Source organism: Penaeus vannamei, chromosome 11 (assembly GCF_042767895.1).
Source record: "Penaeus vannamei isolate JL-2024 chromosome 11, ASM4276789v1, whole genome shotgun sequence".
In the NCBI taxonomy this organism is placed as follows: Eukaryota; Metazoa; Arthropoda; class Malacostraca; order Decapoda; family Penaeidae; genus Penaeus; species Penaeus vannamei.
The window spans coordinates 2,383,370-2,397,738 of record NC_091559.1 but is presented as its reverse complement, the minus strand read 5'-3'; the positions used below and the strand labels follow the sequence as shown (position 1 = coordinate 2,397,738).

Sequence of the window (14,369 nt, the reverse complement as noted above, 5' to 3'; positions counted from 1 at the left end):
AATAGCTTTAGTAGTATCAGTCCCATTACATTAAACCATTGTAGTTAAGAAATAATCAAAATATGGTGAAGAGACAAAAACTTCATAAGTACCCGCTATATTTTGTGCTTGCATAATCAACTACTGCTTACCTACGATGCGGTATTTGATACTATCGCAGGAGTGCAGTCCAGTCCCGTAACATTAGCTAGCTGAGAGGGATCAGCGGACTAATGAATGCGATTGCGACTGCGAACCCTCCTTAAGCCACGAGTTGTTATCTGCGCTTTACCTTGAAATGGCAAATCGACTTCTCGTGGATTCGCTAAACCTTCATGACCCAAGAAGTGAAGTTCATTACCAGCCCATTCTGAACTAAAACAAAGGGTCTGCTTAATAATCAGTTGACGACTCCACGTGTCAGAGCAACTTGCAGCTCAAGCCTCATTCCTCGAGCTTTAGTAAGAGTGGCCATGCAAGTTGGACTTACTTTGCCATGGGAATACTTACTTTACCGGTGACATATGGATTAGGGAGATTGGTCGTATTAATTGATTTACATCGGCAACTCGCTAAAACATTTTGGAGTCGGAGTTCATTACACATATGAATTCACATCAGTAACATTAATTTTACTAAAGAACACATTTATTCCTTATTATCAAAACTACATCTGGCAAATACGTTATCATATTTTCCAAGATAACAAGGGTGGCCTTTCTTCGCACTCTTTTAAAGTATGGAAAGAAAATTGGTATATGAAAGGATAAAGGTGCTGTCACACTAGCACTTATTCCGTCAATTTTTTGACAATTTTGTTTAACATAAATACAGACATTCTCGAATATAGCTCTTGATTTGACTTTGCTTGGCTGAAAAAGTTGACGGAAAGGTTTTCAGACGGAAACACCTGTCCTGAAACTCAGCATTGCTACAGATACAAACTAATATAAAGTATTTACAATTATGTAACAGTAAGCAAAAGTGACTCATTCCATGATTTTGCTAATTTTCAAGATTATTTTTTGAAAAGCGGCACAAACTCCATTTCTGCGGATTTGATGTTATGAACAATATTATCTCCGAAGAACAATAGATTTACAGTCTTCTCTGTGTATATTTAAACACTCTAAAGTCACAAAATGAGTGGAAAAAAGAATACAGGGGAGACTGCAAAACGTTTGAATAATTAGACCCCACAATCTGGGTAGTATCAGCCTTACCTTAAACCTACCTATATTTGCACTCAAGTGTTAGCTAGTGGGAGCAGACTAATTGATTTATTTTTGTTCTTTGGATTCATTCCAAACGTAAATCAGATTTCTGGACATTTACCTGGTTATTTAGTATATGGCAGTGGCACCTATTTCAGAGCTAAAGAACACCTTAACCATAGGCTGTTACCAATTACCCTGTACTTGCCTATGATATTTTACTGGCATTTTTAAATATAGTACCCCAAATATACTTTAATAATAATGTAAGCATTTAGTATTAACAGTTCATGACTTTCCTCGGAAACTCCGCAGCAGTGATTCCTAACATTGATTAGGCTGTGTCCCCCGACCAAGATATAATAATCTCCATGGCCACGTTCAGTGATTGTCATCTTTTCAGATTCAGTCTGTACTAATTGTAAAGTGTAATGGTGTCAGTGGCTATATGACAAGAACAATTTGTGGAAAAATTCCAGTGCCTTGATATGTACAATAATTGTATGTAGATTATGAGATTAAATTCAGTTTATTTCGACGTCGTAATTTTCAAATTCCTCGATGGCTCCCTAAAAAGTACTCCATGGCGCCCCTGGGGGTCATGGCCCCCAGATTGAAAACCCCTGCTCTACAGTTACAGATGCAGAAAATAGTGACAGACTATAATTATATATTTTGTCAGTCACAAAACATCGGGCTTTTACCAAACTGGTCGCCGTAACCATTTCTTAGGACAGACTCAACTAGTTAATTGAGGTCGCTTATTTTTCTCAAGGAAGCTCTTTTCCCTCATAAAACAAAATTTTTGGGTGTACCTCAGGAACAGTCCTTATAGCTCAAGCTTTCTTTTTATGTATATCATTGACCTATTAGAGAGAGAGAGAGAGAGAGAGAGAGAGAGAGAGAGAGAGAGAGAGAGAGAGAGAGAGAGAGAGAGAGAGAGAGAGAGAGAGAGAGAGAGAGACTGATAAATAAAGGCAGGCAGATAGACAGACGGACGCAGACAAAGACACAAATATAAAGACAGAGAGAAACATATTTTGAACATAGCAATGGACACCGGCAATGAATTTACAAAGAATAGCTTATTATCCATAACAGGTCGAGTTTCCAATGACTTTGAACGATCAGAAGCCTCGTGGTAGATGATTTTCCCACCGGACAATATATCATCACGCCCGTCAGTCATACTTAAGGTGCTGTCACACTAGCTCTTTTTCCGTCAATCTTTAACAATTTTCTGAAATTTTGTCAATTTTTGAGCGAATTGTCGATTTTCCAGTCAGACGATAACGATCGTTTCCGTCTGAAAACCTTAGCGTCAACTTTTTCAGCCAAGCATACTCAAATCATGAGATATATTCGAGAATGTTTGTATTGATGTTAAATAAAATTGTCAAAATATTGACTGAAAAAGTGCTTGTGTGACAGCATCTTTACACACCCTGCAAAAATCTTACAATTACCCTCGGCCTACACCTATGCGATCCATTTACCCAAACGTAATCGACGCCATGGATAATACAGTACCACACGGGATACATTTAATTCTGATGCTATCATCTGAACTTGCAATTTGCTCTAAATAGACCATCTCGAGTTTAGCGTAAATGTTTCACACGCCACTGAATTAAAATACGTCAAATAAGTAATGTATACACGCCGGAGGATGTACTGAATCACAGTATTAAACTAATAACGTGAGATTAAAAGGCAGCTCAACAATAAGTTTGTTTTACTCCTTTTTCTGGTACCATTTCATGTTAACACCTTGACTTCTTCACATATGGAATACAAAGCGAATATCCCAACCCTTCTATAACACCTGAACTCCCGCGCAGTCCTCGTAATTGTGCCCAGGTGTCCAGTCCTCACTTATATTTCTATATAGTAATTGCACAGGGAAGGTGGAAGTGAAATTGAAATTGTTTTTTTCTACAAATTGTATGAATAATATGTAGAGACTCATGATCAAAGTTTTCGGTGTATAAATAAACCGTCCAAGTGTTTTTTTTTTCTTCTTTTTACCGTTTACAGCATGTTATGAAGTAAAATCAAAGTTACACTATGAAAGATTTATATCTAGTAAATAAAAACTAAAATAAAACAATGGGAAATGTAGCAAGGAGCCTTAGTCGTTAGTTCCAAATAACGCATCTAAATCATTTACTGGTAATTCCAGATGAGAAAAAGGCCAGGTGTACATTTGCTGATATATGGGCGCGACTGTCAAAGTGGTTGTTTGGCATAGTGTAATATACTTATGTTTAATATTACTTTAATATTCAACTAATATATTTACTGCTCCATATCAATCATTTTTGCAGTGACTACTAAATGTGATATTTAAAATAGCAACAAATTCCTGCATTAAAACTCTCTTTGCACACTTTTTTTTCATCACAAACCTGAATTAACCTGAAATATTGAAGTATTGAACCTGTTACTTGTTAATATCTTTTTTAGGTTCACATTTTGCCATTGCCTTCCAGTTAAACTGTTCATTGACCCTAATAAATTATCACAGTAAGCATTATCAGCATAATGATCCTCCTGATCAGTTTCGAGGTTTCTGCTGATTTTCTTTTCAGATTAAAGTAACGGGGTTCAAGTGCCACTGATATCTAATATGCTGCACTTTGAACCTGTAAATTTACTATACTGGATTGAATGTGATTGAAATGTAAATATGAACTAATTCAGTAATTTATGAAATTTATATTTATATTGTGTTGCATTTTCAATAAACGGTAAATTTTAGATGATTGTGCTTGACATACAATTTTGCAATTCACTTAACATTTACAAAGTTGTAAATTAAGTTCTTTGTTTGATGCTTTTCTTACTGCAAATACTAACTTTTGTTTTTTCATACTTTAGTCTTGTTACAAAATTTTAATAATAAATCTGAAACTCATAAATTCATTTTATGTTACTGTAATGATTTGTTAAAGATGGGTAGATATAAAACAGTAGTACTTTCTGTTTTTATTACAGCCAACCAAAAATAAATCACAAAGGGTTTATTCAATACTTTGATTTATAAAGAGTTATCACAAACACATAAAACACAAACAAAGCTATATACTGCTGTTCTTGTATAGAGCTAGTCTCTTGATATGAAATATTATCAGATGTTACAAAATTGCAAGGAAAGCAAAGTCTCATCTTGTTAACAAAAACAAGTGACCACATCATTGACATTTTCTAATTGAAAAAGAAACTAAGCTTCTTGTATTACAAACTATAACCAAACATAAAGGTTAATAGGAAAAAGTTTAATTTCTTTTCTACTTACTGTATCATAATGGTTAATAGGTAAAATTTTCCTTTTTTCTACTTATTTTTTCCTATAAAATGCAAATAGTGACTGTGTAACTTAATATAAACATGATTACTTATCTACAAATCAGTATTTTTTGTATTCCTGAATCATTCAGCAATGAGTAAATAATCAGTATAACTGTTAATAAATAAAATAAAAATCATCAAATTTTGTTTGTTAAAATGTGTTTTTAAAAAAGACACCCATCACTGGAACCGACACTGCTATGTAATCGGCAATTTTATACATTTTCTATGTAACTCTTGTTTGGAAGAAGAAAAAACATATCTTACATAAACTCGTTATTATCATTGGGAATATGTAAACAAAATAATGGAAACAAAACAATATGAATCTGATCATATATGTAAATACAAATAGTGGAAATAAAATATTGTGACAAAAAATGAGTAAAAATTAATATTCATCATTTCACTGAATCCTAATAGTTTTTTCTACAGCTGGAAGGAAAGTCTTAGAAATGTAAGAAAATGAAACATATTCCTAATTAGTAAAGATCACTGACAAAAAATCACTGTATTTAAACTGAAGTCATTATCAAATTCAATTGTTTTTTGAAATTTTGTAATTATTCTTATAACATGTATATATGAAAAAATTATTATTCTTTCATCTCTTCCCCTAGAACTATATGTCCTTCTGATATAGCATCTGCATAGGCCAGGGTGCGAGTTCCATGTTCATCCACTTTGTAGATTTCGACCACAGGAAGATTTCCGTCTTCCTGTAATTACAAAAAGAAAATTGGATAAAGTACTCAAAATGCTTAAAGTTATATATATAAACCTGAAAACATTTTCATACTGAAGAAAAGAAGCAACAAGAAATAAATATGTATATACCTTAACTACAGCACAGAATTTTTTATCTGCTGACTGCATGAAGCAACTGCTTAAACACTTCAAAGCATCTTCATCCCAAGGAGCATGAGGTCCATCTCGTGGTTCTACACAATGCAACTTTACACAGATGGCATTTGCTGGGATCTTCTTCCCTTCACTTGGACATATAACCAACCTGTTGAAAGAGCAAATAAGTATGATGTTGGGTATTCTGGTATTAGGTAAACTTTATATAACTGTCAGTTTAACAAAGCCAATTCCATATAACTCAAATATAAAATTATGATGCATTCTTTTGATTTTACTAGTACATGTTTCATTATGACTAGTGTTTATCCCTGTACTTGATACCAAGTGATCTATCATAGTACATGATACCCTGTTGTGGCCTATCCCGGTACTGGGTAGCCCAATTTGATCTTTCTCAGTGTGAGGTACCTAGGATCAGCCTATCACAGTAGATCCACTTCTATAAACTGCAGTATCCCTATGAAGAAGTAACTATAAAGCACTGTAAGCTTAAAGAAAAGACACTGGACTTGGGAGAAAGGGACCTGAGGGAGGGCGGTGACACTAAGTTGCTAAGTAAACATATACCTCAAGGTAAATTAAGCTAATATCCAGAGGAAGTATCTGAAGCACTACTAATACTATTGCTACTATTACCACCATTGCTAAAAATAATAAATACAGAATAAACAAAACAAAAAGAAAACAAAAACAAAACAAAAACAAAAACAAAAAAGTTCCTTAAAGACAACATTTCTATCGCAAACTTCTGGTTTCCTCTCTCATCTTGCAGCATATTTAGACTGTACTATTCAAAGGCTGGAACAGCTGGTAAATGCAAGGTGAATGTTTGGTAAAAGAATTTAAATTAAGATAAGAAGTCATGTATACCATAAAACTTTTTCTTTGACTAAAATTTTATTTCTCCCTCATGTACTTTTCTCTTCCTAATCCTTTCCCCTCCCTTTTATTTTATTGCCATAGATCATAGACAGGCAGTAAGTTCCACCTCCAATAACAACACATATAGAGTTGGCACAATATGAGTGGGTGGGTAGAGTTACAAATCTTGTCTGTATCATCTAGGAAGGGGAAAGTACTAATGAACAGCAAAATTTGTGGCATACCCAGACTCCATTATAACAAGTGAAGACTGTATTACTGTATAATTGAAAACCTGTATGTGTTCCATTTTTCACAAACATCTCCTTAGCAAATTTTCTTACCAGTTTTGTGGTATCCTCTCAACATTACCAATGTCTATGTAAAGGACAGTAATTCCAGCTGGATCAATCTTTTTAACCTGCACTCTGCACCATTCACCTCTAAGGGATTTTCCAAGGTACATCTCACCTATATATACATGGAAAAAGATGTCAATTACTCTTGGATCTAAGACACCTTACTCTGCAGAATAACCCAAACACAACTCCCTGTTTATGAAATGGAAGAGACATCCCAGTATGCATTTGAAGTGTTATAATGAATTGTGATATAAAAGCTTCAAAATTAACTTTGTTTATCAACTAATGCTGTTACAAAATTAATATATAACAGTATTAACCGGTTGATATTTATTTTAATTTTATTCATTAGCATCTTTTTTCATACACTATAAGAATTATTGAAAAAATAATTTAATATTGAATTACTTAAATACTTATGAGGCTAAATGATATGAGATAATCAAATGTCGCTTTCATTTTATTGCATTTTAAAAAACCCATATGCTATATATAGTTTCTTCTCAATTCTATTTTACTGTTTGAACTTGTACAGAAACAGCCATTTCTGTTGGAATATGAAAGGAAGTTTCTTCTCATTTCACTGACTAAAACCAAGAAAGTCAATACGGTCTCATCATGGTTTGCTATGTGACCAATGTTATAAAATTAATAATAATCTTTCAATGAAAGGCAAGTTGTAATATGTGAATGCACTCAACTATATCAATACATATATTTACTGACTAAAGAAAAAACTAAAACTGTACAAAAACATAAATTCTCTTTAATATGCCATATGCTGCTTTTAAAAGTGAGGTAAATATCACAAAACTGAAAAAATGACCATTAAAAGCCAATGTACATAATAATGTCATGTAATGTCTGATTGTATTTCAGATGAGATGCAAGTTGAATATTTACATTATCCTGGAGAGATACATGGCTCTCTGAGTGCTTACCTATCACAGGGTTTGATACGACTGAGTAAGCTTTTATATCACATGCAGCTTGCTTAATAAAATTTGTGTTTGCTATAAAATTCTCTTCGGCTAATTTCTGTGTTGCAGACAATGGTCCTTGGCCGAGAAATACTGGTGCAATATATACATGCGAGGGATCCTTGATAGCAGTGACTTTGATTGGAAAAATTTCACTTGGATCACTTGGCAGTTTGAGAGCTGGCACTGGCAGAGATAAATCCAGTACTGAATCTAGTGATACATCACTCTCAACAACCTGGTAAAAATAAAATTTGATCCTTAAACACATTTTATGCCTAGGGAGCCATAAACTCTAATTTTCCAATACAAAAGTATTAATTCATGGCAAGTACATAAATGCCATGTCTACTGTGATCTTAGTCAATTAGTTTTACTGACACGTAAATGACTCCACATGTTTAGTCACCAAGGGTCAATTTCTTTTTTTCTTAGATGTCTTCTAATGATAATGATAAAAAAAGAAAGAAAGAAAGAGAGGGAAAAAAAAAAAAAAAATCCAGAAACTCAAGGAATTGGGATATCAAGTTAGATCGAGTAGGCCTATTATCCTATTCAATCCAGGAGCCTTGCAGCATATGCAAAGGCCAGAGCCCTGGCATTAAGCTTCATTGTGTTAGCATTTTAACCACTTCCCACTGGGTGGCATGTATGTATATACCATGGCTATTATGGACAAAGTAGCAGACAGCATCAAACTTGAGTATTCCTGCAGTATTGGCTCATTGGACAGAACCTGTTTTTCTACAATAGTAGCAATATCATTTCTCTGGTAAAACTTTTAGGTAATAGCACCCAAAGTGAAGGTAAACCTTCAAATATTTGATAATTTTAAAACTGTATCAAAATATAAGCTTTTAGGTGCCTAATGTTACCTATAAACTACTAAACAAGCTACGGGCAAACTGGGGAAACTATCAAGATATATTTGTTCTTTTCTTATATATTACAAAGAATCAGTTATTCCCGCACACAAGTATGATGATAAAAAAAAATCTTAATTTCAAAACTTCATATGAAATTAAGGTTCATTTCTAATCTTCTCTCCTACTTCTTTGATAAGCAAGATTCAATATTTTGATTGCGATTGACACCTCAATGGTGGGCTATTTGGCACAATACAACACTCACAGGGGGTCATTCCAAGTTTTAAGAAACATGTTTGGGCTTATAATAAATATTTGGTAATTAGCAAAGAAAGAATGAAAATGTTGGCAGGAATTGAGTTTGAAAAAAGTCTTAGTGGACAACCTAATTTCTCAGGCAGTGAAAGTAGGTGGCTGGCAAATGGTAAGGATTGTCAGATAATGTTTGAGTCTCCATACAAAGGAGTTTCTCAAGCACTTAAACATAACCTACAAAACTTAAAAAAAAGGAAAATATAACCTAAAAAAAAATCATAATATTATAATATCTTCTAATAACCAACACTTGACAGTAAGAAATATATATAACCCACAGAATATACAAAGAATCAACTTCCAAACTCACCACATCAACACTATCTTCATATTCTAGTAGAGGCTCGACCTTTGACACTCGCTTGCACACTCTCATTTTGTCTGCTAACAAGGATGACAGATCTATTGCAACATCCAATATTTCTAAGTTCACCTGAAAAAAGAAAAGGGTTCTTATTGTCCAGTTAGCATTCGCATGATTCAGATATTTAATTCAGTTGCGGTATTCAGAGAAAAGTATACAGTAGCTATTTTTCACAATTTCTTGAAATATTATTATGGAAAGGACCAAAATCCTTTTATATTTTGTTCTTAGTTGTCTTTACAGAATTATCTATGACACTTGAATAAATGATGCACTATTCACTAATCAAACACCACATGCTTATGTTTTAATCAACAAAGAAATAGTTTTCTATATTCCTTCAGCAATCACAATCACTTCATGGGTAACTTTCATCTTACAAATAGGTTGAAATAAGTTCTCACCTTGAGTAATCCATCCTCTTTTGTCTTTTCCATAACTTGTACTCTACACTCTTTTTCGACTATAGTGCTATGAATGAAGTCTAGAAGTTTTGTTTCCCATTTACCTTTCAGCGAGTTCTAAAAGGGGAAAAAATACACAGAAATGGGATTGTGAACCAAGTAACATACACAATTAACCAAATATAATAAATATTTCTAAATCAAATTTCAAAGCAAGCAAAAGGGAACCTACAGGAACAATTCCATGCAGCACAGCTCTATGGCACTGAACTGGAATATGGCTAAAGGTAATGGTTTGCCGTAACTGATTGAATGGCACTGTTTCTTCATTGCCGTAGTCAATAAACTGCACCTTCACATTTCCATCTTCCTCCCGCTATGGAAAAATAATGAACTTCATTTAAAAGGGCAAAAGCAAAATTCAAAGTGAAACTAGAATATATCAATTGAAATAGCGCAACACAACAGTGATACATATGTAAAACTATTCCCCCAGACATGGATTTAAATCACTAATTTACTATCTCTTCCAAATTTATTTTCTTTATGATTACATCAAAATGTATTATGACCAATAATCATATGCCATTCATAAGGCATTCTGACACATGAAAATCCATGTCTGGTGCAAAAGGGCTGGGACATCCAAGCAATTGGTAAGAACAGAACCAATATTCATATGACTGAAGCACTATTTAGTTGAAACAATGCATCAATCACAAAAAAAAAAAAAGAAGAATCCATTTGCTAACATGTCTTAGGACTCTCACCTCACCAGTGTCCATCCACACTTCATTTCCCAAAAACTGGATCTCCATGGGAGAAATATTTGCATCAGAGTTTTACATACAGAGAAACAAAGTTCCATTTAAACTCGTTCTCCTTCCTTGTCAAGGTATGACACAAAAAAGCCTAATATAACCACTGGGAAAGAATAAAGGAGAAAAGGAAACACCAATGCACTATACATGAGGAGGTATCCAGGGGTAGCCTCATCTTCATGGACAGGAGATGAGACTTTCTGTTCTGAATTTTCTTCTTTGCTTAGAGAAATTTTATTAATCAAAGATTAGACTCTGTAATTCAGTAACTCCTGAGCAATGGAATGACTTTGCCAGAGGAAAGAACTAACCATAAAAAGGAAAGCCACAGAAACCATGAAGATGCAGGATAGGCCACCTGCCTAGGTGACCCAACCAAGGAAAGATGTTGCCCGAGGTATGGCACTGTTTCACAGGAACTTTTGTATATTGTGCAGTGATGAAATACACATAAGCTACCCCATCTGCATGCCAAGTGGCAATGGAACCATGGGAGTACTTGTGTTATGGGCAACATACATGCACTAACATGCATATAACACTGGCCTCATCCATTAGGAATAACTAGGTGCACCAGTGTTTAAACTCTCACCTATCAAGAAACAAAAGTGCACTAAAACACTAACCACAAACTGAACCCTCATCCATTGTCTCAGAATGGGAGATGAAAGATCTTCCACAGCAGAATAAAGATATGCTGAGCTACTGTATATGCATATCCTCTTCTCCTGTGGACAGATATCTAAGCATAGATCAGTGCAAGGGAGAGATTAGGACTAAGAATAGTTAAAATATGGATTCTTTGTTTCCAGTTACATAAGATTACCCTAAGTGAATCTGGGTTCTTGTTCTACCAGTTGTACTAGGCCTTTTTGTGTCAAGATGTCAAGGAGAGAATAATAACAAATATAACAAAATCACTAAGTGTAATAATATCAATAAAAACAATAACAACACCAACAACAATAGTTATAATAATTACATTTAGTAATGATTATATCCATATAAATGGAATAATATACATGGCATCACACCCTACAAACTGGATGATGTAACTATCACGTCATGAAAAAATCTTGCTCGAGGGGTGGGTGATGTGAAAATGCCACATGGGAAAATTTGGCTATAAGCCTGGGTGAAACACACTTGCTGTCTTGAGCATTTTGGCCAAAGGCGGGAGACAGGAATGACTCGCCACAAGTACACAAAGTTTGTGGAGGGTGATTAGACTCATTTGGTGTTTAGTAATGGGGCTTCAGCATTATTTCCATCATTAAACAAGTGTGAAATATACCATCTGTGAGCTATAACTGGAAGAACAGTGGCTCAGGATCCTATTCCTGGTCAGCCGCCATGACCAGGGGCACAAGTTGTATTACAGAAAATTGAATATTATCAAGAAGAAGAAGAAACACAAATAACAAAATATTATTATCATTGTACAGAGTAATACAATACCTAAAGAGGAATAATATCTTTGCAAGGAAAACAGCCTATCATCATCTGGATAAATCAAATTAAATCACAAATAAAGACAATGGCATAAAAGCTAAGAATGCTTATGCAGAAAAAAAGAGAAAATAACATAATAAAGGGGAGGCAAAGAGTCTTGTCACTGCACATGAGTGTTCAACTGTGCAAATACATTACATTAAATTAAATAAAATGTAAGCCCAACAGAATGGCCACTCAAGTAAGCCTAATGCCTGTATTTTCAGATGCAATGGGTTAATAACAATAACAGTAGAAGCAATAATCAAAATACAAGACACGAGTAATGATAAGCTTCATAATCATGATGATAATGATGAAAGGAAATGATATTTATATATATTCTTTTCAACTCAATAACATACATATACAATAATAGTAATACTCATCATTGTCATCATCATCATAGCAATGATACAATTATCAAAATAATAATAAAAAAAAGTAATATTTATAATACTACTACTACTACTAATAACAACAATAATGATAATAAAAACAATCACATAACTAACAACTAAAACAATAATGCAAATAATGAAATGTGCAAAATGCAGAGACAAAATATAATAAGAACAAAAATAATCATTATAGAAACAAGATGAGAAAGGAATCTTATCGATATTTAATTTAATATCAAGAAAATACTACAAAAAGAGCAAATATAAAATAATAAATATGACTACATTCCGAGGACAAAACAAGGAAGTGAATCTTTACTTTTTTACATTTGATACAAGCAGACTCAATGAAGCACAGGCTCTCAAAAACTGGCAGGCTATTTTCCTGATTTTTTAAAAATATCAAAGGGAGGCAAGAACTATGAGGAAGTTATTCTAGTACTGTTGGGCAATTATTTTCCAGTGACAACCTCCTATACCCAATCACATCCCTCCATCCCTTTCAACCTCTTTTATTTTTACTTTTAAAGTAAGAATTAAATAAGAATTCTTGTAATGTATGGCACTCCATATGATAAAATCTATTCCCCTATAACCCTTGCCCTCCATATCAAGAGAAAGCAAGGAATGTCTAAAGTATTGTGGTCTTTAGGAATGAAAGAAAAATGACTATCCAGACTATATCAACAAAGGAAGCTTGAAACCTGCCTGAAGGACTGTAGCTCTGTACCACTTTTTATCCAGATGGAACATGGCAATAACTGGGTCTCCAGGACTCCAACATAGGTCCTCGTCTGTTGCAACTGTCCCGGTAAACTGTATTGTTTGGCTCTCCCGCATTAACTCAATGTTCCGTGTATCTAAGAAAGGAGGAGATCAAAACTTGTAGTTCACCTATGCTGTATGTAATGTGATAAACAAACATAACTACAATAAAATATTTAACTTTGAAGTGAATAATAATCCATCACTTTCCCTTGCACTAATATAATTAGAGTCCTAACCACTTGTGGCAACAGAGATTTGAACCTCTGAACACTAGATTAGCACTCAGGCACCTTAACCCATAAGGTCAACAAATCATTTAAAAATATGATAAAAGAGCAAGCATCTAATATACAAAAATACGCACCTATTCTTTTATCTATATAAACAAAAAAGATACAAGGTAGTACTCTATCTTATTTAGGGATGAAGAGGAAGAGGAGAAGAAAAATATTCATCATAAAACCGTAATTCTTGAATGCTAAATGAAAATCATGGCTCACAGACATAACATTACTTGTAGAGACCTTTCACTGCACATTTATAACTTCTCTTAGTCACTGTAATCAGTGTTACTGAATCTAAAACTCACTTGCAACCGGCTGCAGGTAGATGACACCCTCATAATCAATATATGAAGGGATGGCGTTAAAAGTGGCGGAAGCAGGTAGAGGGCTTGAGGGCCATTCTTTTAACTTTGCAAATGGGTTTTCTTTGGTATCACAAGGCATTTTTTCTTGGTCAACTAACATTGAAAGGATACTCAAACTCTCAGCTTCCTGTAAAGATATCCCATTTTTTTAATATCCTAAAATGGATTGGCTGTCATTTGGCTAAATCCAACTTACTCTTTTCATGAAATTACTGAATTGATATGATCTTAATAGAAATCTGAAAAAAGGAAACATTACCTGCAAACAAAAGTCTTCACAACTCAGTGCTTTTTCATAGGTGAGGGTACATGCTGAATCAGCAAGACAGCTTTTTTCAGCTACCATGGAGTTATCTGGTTGAACTGATCTGTAAAATAAAATCAATTATCATATATGTGTGCAAAAACCTACTCTATACATCAAAGAATGTCACATTTTGAATTGGAATACAGAGCATTACTGGTTGATCATATGATAACTATTTGGATACACACATTTCACCAAAATAGACAATGAATAGATACAAAAAGATTCTTTGGTGAAAATACAGTTTATATGATGAAATACTTGTGAAGAAATGCATCAAGGAAAAGAAAGAAAAGAAGGAGAAAAGCCATCCGACAACAATGTACTTGGCTGGTAATGCTACACCACACTCTATCAACAGCTCATTGA

The 14,369-nt window shown here is 34.0% G+C and overlaps 1 protein-coding gene across 1 annotated transcript in view; it reads right to left on the bottom strand.

Annotated features, from left to right (window-relative positions):
- Window positions 1–4,169: 4,169 nt before the first annotated feature.
- Window positions 4,170–14,369, bottom strand: part of LOC113823284 (RING finger protein 17) — a 45,859-nt gene continuing 35,659 nt past the window's right edge. Inside the window, exons 21-31 of the mRNA XM_070126850.1 lie at window positions 14,327–14,369; window positions 13,953–14,061; window positions 13,634–13,820; window positions 12,985–13,136; window positions 9,796–9,939; window positions 9,564–9,680; window positions 9,106–9,228; window positions 7,576–7,852; window positions 6,617–6,743; window positions 5,382–5,556; window positions 4,170–5,263 (exon numbers count right to left, since the gene is read on the bottom strand). The exon at window positions 14,327–14,369 is cut by the window's right edge and continues 115 nt beyond it. Of these exons, the coding sequence (XP_069982951.1) occupies window positions 5,141–5,263; window positions 5,382–5,556; window positions 6,617–6,743; window positions 7,576–7,852; window positions 9,106–9,228; window positions 9,564–9,680; window positions 9,796–9,939; window positions 12,985–13,136; window positions 13,634–13,820; window positions 13,953–14,061; window positions 14,327–14,369 (1,577 nt within the window). The 3' untranslated portion in view covers window positions 4,170–5,140. The remainder of the gene's footprint in view (window positions 5,264–5,381; window positions 5,557–6,616; window positions 6,744–7,575; window positions 7,853–9,105; window positions 9,229–9,563; window positions 9,681–9,795; window positions 9,940–12,984; window positions 13,137–13,633; window positions 13,821–13,952; window positions 14,062–14,326) is intronic.